The sequence below is a fragment of the Odontomachus brunneus genome, unplaced genomic scaffold, assembly GCF_010583005.1.
Source record: "Odontomachus brunneus isolate Ranch 3 - 2012 unplaced genomic scaffold, Obru_v1 Obru_scaffold_116, whole genome shotgun sequence".
In the NCBI taxonomy this organism is placed as follows: domain Eukaryota; kingdom Metazoa; phylum Arthropoda; class Insecta; order Hymenoptera; family Formicidae; genus Odontomachus; species Odontomachus brunneus.
The window spans coordinates 134,744-140,308 of NW_022639566.1; the positions used below are offsets into that span (position 1 = coordinate 134,744).

Sequence of the window (5,565 nt, forward strand, 5' to 3'; positions counted from 1 at the left end):
TATATATATATATATATATATATATATATATATATAAAATCAACATATACATAATGTATATTATTATAATATTGCAAGTATCTATGAATCCTCTCACATCTCACACCACAAATTATCATAAATTTCTAATCACATTAAACGAAACAATTCTCTAAATTCTCAACAGAATAAAATATTTAATTTTGAAACAATTTATCATTAAAAAAAAATTTCTGTTTCACTGTCCTCGTTTATTGCCTCTTGTTTTTTTTTTCGTGGATATAAAACAATAGATGTCATCTTCTGTAACATTTCATTTGTTGATTGAAATGTAATACAATTTTCCTCTCCGGATTGTTTCACGTACTCAGCTGTTAGTAATAATCCATTGACTGTTTCAATTTTCAATTTATTTCTGTATTTTGTCTTCATCATATTGATCTATAATGTTCACATTTAGGTAGAATTAAAGACAAAATTAATTACAAAATGATATTATTACTATGAAAAAATGCAATTAAAAAAATAATCATTATTATTTTATTTAAAGATATATACTTGACTAAAAATTCGTTCACAATCTGCATTTGAATGTGGCAAACTTAGTATGTCAAGAGCAAATGTAGCCAATTCATAGAATTCAGATTTTCCAACAGCATTATTATAGTCTAAAATTTGGTTCCAAAATTTGTCAACGCAAATATCTGGTTTTCCAACATCTTTAGGCAAAAGGGAAACTAAGAAAGGAAGACGCCGCCATTGATTGTCTATTGCTTGCATAACGTTATTATTTTGGCAAACCAAAATTCTTGGTACTACTTTCATTAAATTTATAAGTGTCGGAGTGGTATCCCGGTATGATAGAGATAAAGCATTTTTTGGACGTAATGCTCCAAGTTGGTTCAAAATAGGATCTTGCATATTATAACGATTTGATATTTGTTGAGCTGATACTTAAAAACAAAAATTGACTATAAAAATTGAAGTAAATAGATATTTTATTTATTTATAAATATATAAGAACCTGTAGGAATTTTCTGCAACGCCAGTAAAACTCTTCTAATTCCCTTTGTTCAATGAGACCAGTAGCTTGGTAAACTTTTATACCCAAATACATTTGTGTATACGGGATGAATTCGTCTTCTTTGCAAGGATTGATATCACAGAGTGAAGTTTTTATAATATAATGTTTATTCATATAACATAGAAGAATTTCCTTGTAAAGATTTATTATTTTGTCGTGAAGTTCAGTGACGACTACCGCGTTACTTTGAAAGAAACGATTAAAGTCCGTAAACTTTGGTAGAATCCATTCAAGAAAAAAAAATATAATTTTGTTAAAAGATTATTAAGCTCTTTAAAAATTTGTTCTGTAATTTGTAACCGTTCAATTAATCATCTATCTGTAAAAAATAATGTTAAAGCTTCCCATTGTTCAATAATTCTCTCTACGACCATTACTAAGGAAAGCCAACGTGTTTGAGATGGATGTAACATTTTATGTGGGGTTACATTGACAAATTCTTGAAATTCTTGAAGTTAACATTGCCTTTTTGAACTTGATTTAAAGAAATTATAAATATTTCTTGCTAAATCTTCGACTAATCTTGGAAGATTTTTGCACGCTTCATTTGCGCATAAATGAGCAGAGTGACATACACATTTTAAAACAAATATATCAGGACACTCTTTTTTAAGCTTACTAGCTACAGAATTATGTTTGCCCATCATTGCACTGCATCCATCTGCAGCAAAACCAATCAAATTCGAAAGAGGTATCGAATTATCTTTAAAAGATTTGATTATTCCTTTAAATAAGTTTTCTGCTGTTGCACCTTCATTGACATTCACAGAATCAAAAATTTTACTCAGTTCCCAAAATCTACTGACAATTTTTTTTTAACTAATATCATTAAATCTTACTACTATGCAAGATGTTTTTACACTTGATATGTCAATCGATTCATCCGTAAGAAGACTAAATTTAGTATTTTTTAATATTTCTGCCAATTTTTCTTTATGATATTTACCTATAATATTTACTGCAATATTAGTAGCTTTGGTTCTTTTCATTGTGATATTTTGCACTATAGGGTGATCATGACAAATATTTTTTAATAATTGCACCAAATGATCAGCTAATCGAAATGGTAAATTATGTTCTGCCAAGAAACAAACTAATTTTATTTCAGTAGACATTATGGTCTTATCTATGGATTGTTTTTTACTGGTAAAGCATGAAATAGATTTTTGTTTTACAGTCATTACTTTCATTTTTTCCTTATGTCTCATACTTTGTCCATGCCGCTTAATTACTAATAAATCTGAACTCATAGAATAAGAGCAATATATACATTTTGCTTTATATTCATTATTCTCATCAGATGTTAACCAAGTACTAAATTCTGATTGAGAAAGCCATTTTTTGGTAAACTTTTGTTTTCGATGTTTCTTTTTAATTAGTTTATTTTCTTTTCCTGGTGCATTGAATTCTGAATTAGATGCATCAAAACTGTATAAATATAAATATAATAATTAGATATAAGAGAAAAAACATTGTTAAATAATGATTACATATCTAAATAACAAAAATTGATAGCTCAACCATCATCAAACGTTGGATAACGATTAACCAAACAATCTATGCTATTTAAGTAGTAAATTATTATACAAATACAATATTATTATACCTTTCTTCCTGTGTGGCCATATTTTCTATAAAAAAATATTCATAAACAAAAGAATATTAGATAATTTATTAATATATAAGGAATATTCTGAATGTTTGCACTGAAAATATATAGTACATAACAAAGAACACAGATTTTAGCATAACAGCTTCGACAGATTAACGCGATGTAACAAACGACATGCGACGTGCGACATTCCCATGAATATATATTATATTTTTCAGAAGAGTTTCATGCTTATTGAATATTGCATGTCGTGAATTGCGCGACTGCTGGAACTTTAGTTTCAGTCCATAATGCTGCTTCAAATCCTAAACAAACTGATCAGTTAGGGTCATTGCACGTAAAAAATTTTTAGTCGTAAACGTAATTCCGTAAGAAAATTGACCAATCACAGTTGATTATTCTCCTCGCCTTCTCGAACGCGAGGAGAATAATCAACTGTGATTGGTCAATTTTCTTACGGAATTACGGATTTACGGTTACAACTAAAAATTTTTTACGTGCAATGGCCTTTACAATCGTTTATTACAAGAATAACCGACTGTAACTGGTCAACTTGCCCACAGCCCAAAGCAAGTTTGTGGACCAAGGCTAAGGTATAGCAAGTTTTAGCAGGAAGAAACTGTCCAATCAAAATTGGTTATTTTTCTATAATTCCACTGTAATTGGTCAATTTCTTACGGCCTAAAAATCCCCACACCTAAGGTTTGTTCTTTTCCTCTGCACTGGGACTGCACTGGCACTGCACTACACTAGCACTGCACTGCACTACACTGATCAGTGTAGCAGTTCTGACAGAGGGGAAAAGAACGCCATAGTACAGTGAGTAACATGGCGCGTCACATTGCTCGAAACTGGGAGTTAGTTGATTCCTCAGATGAAGAAGAAGAGATGGTTGTAATGTTGCAACCACCGTTAAATATAAATTTTCTTTTGGATGAAGAGGATAACGGTAATGTATCATGCATAGCAATAATTTGAATATATTATTAAAAAATCAGGAAAGATTATAACCTAAAATATGTTATAGATTTGTTTCCATTAAGAGTGTTACATCCAATTTTTCGCATTCAAAGAATACGCCATATAAAAATACCACATTATGTGGAAAACAGTGCGTTCGTACAACGACATCGACTTTTTGATGCACTTTCGTTTATCAAGACCAAAAACGTACGAATTGATTAACCAATTTAGAGCATCAGACATATATATTTCCCTGCAAAGTAAGTATAGATATTTATAACAGATATTTTAACAGTATTTGTAACAGGATAATTTACAACTTTTGATTTTTATTTAGGTGACGGAGGACGTCCAAAAATGACAGCGGAAAAACACATACTCTGCTATTTATGGTTCACAGGGCATGAAAGCGTAGGATATCGTGATGTCGCTGACCGTTTTGATATCACGATAAGCGCTCTTTATAATTTAATAACAAGGGTTACGGATTTTCTGTTGGTTCTGGCACCTACCATCATCACATATCCTACATTGGCTGAAAAGCAGGAAACTGCTAATTTTTTTAATGAAAGAAAAGGATTTCCTCATGTAATAGGTAATTTATAAATGTTTTCATTCACACACATGTAAGGTACTTGTGTACCTTACATGTGTGTGAATAATTACATTATAAGGTACACATGTAATTTACTAATATGTTTCGTTTGAAGGTGCTATTGATGGTTGCCATGTAAGAATAGACAAGCCAACAGAAGATTCTGACTCTTACATCAATCGCAAGCAATATTTTTCATTGCACATACAGGGTACGGTGAATCACAATATGAAATTCATAGATGTGTTCACCGGATACCCTGGATCTGTACACGATGCAAGGGTTTTCAGAAACTCACCACTGTGTAACGATTTGCATGAACTGTGTACAGGTAAGTTGGAAAGTCATGCACATAAAAAATGTCATAAACATTTGTAAGAAAATAATTATTTTCATATAAAAAATGTTTTTGTAGATCATTATTTTTTATTGGGAGACAGTGCCTACCCCTGTCTAAAGGAACTAATTGTTCCTTATAAAGATAATGGGCACCTTACTCGCGCACAGAGACATTACAATAGGAAACTAAGCTCTTGCCGAGTCATCGTGGAAAACGCATTTGGCTGATTGAAGCAAAGGTTTCGTCAACTATATCACTGTAAATTGCGAGATACAGTACGAATGGTTCGTGTCATCTACGCATGTTGTGTGCTTCACAACATTGCCAACATGCAGGATTTACAATTTTTCGAACCACCCATGAATGACGATTATCCTGACATGGAAGTTAGAGGTCAACATCTAGATTTCATTGATGAAATACAAAGAGACGAACAAAGTGGAGTGCGTATTCGCGATGAAATATGCCAACAACTAAACAATCAATAAAGATAAAAAATGTATATTGTTTATTTATATAACATACGTATAAAAATATAATATTAATATATAAATATAATATAAATATAATATAAAATGTATTATATAATATATAATATATTATATATATATAATATATTATATATATAATATATTATATATATATAATATATTATATATACAGGGTGTTCGGAAAGTACCGGGACGCCCGAATATCAGGAAAAATATAAGTTTTACAAAAAAATGTTTCAGACAAAAGTTGTGGCGTTTAAAAATATGTATTTACTGATCACATCAGTTTGACCTTGGGTTGCGTAGCGAAGGTCAGGTCAAGGTCACATTAATTTTTTTAAATGGAACACCCCATTTTTCATTACATATTCTTATAGCACATCTCGAGAGCTTTCCAAAACGCTATAATAAAATATTTTTTCATGAAGTACTTTTCAAGTTATAATGCTTCAAAGTTAGAGGATCGCCGGCATTAGCATTTTTACGAAGAAATGAAAATAA

The 5,565-nt window shown here is 30.6% G+C and overlaps 1 protein-coding gene across 1 annotated transcript; it reads left to right on the top strand.

Moving 5' to 3' along the window:
* The first annotated feature begins 3,403 nt into the window (after positions 1-3,403).
* On the top strand, positions 3,404-5,128 carry LOC116849440 (putative nuclease HARBI1). Its single transcript, XM_032826582.1, has 5 exons — positions 3,404-3,624; positions 3,703-3,898; positions 3,976-4,233; positions 4,349-4,564; positions 4,649-5,128. The coding sequence occupies exons 2-5, from the start codon at positions 3,775-3,777 to the stop codon at positions 4,798-4,800; spliced, it is 750 nt and encodes a 249-aa protein (XP_032682473.1). The 5' UTR covers positions 3,404-3,624; positions 3,703-3,774; the 3' UTR covers positions 4,801-5,128.
* Positions 5,129-5,565: the final 437 nt, after the last annotated feature.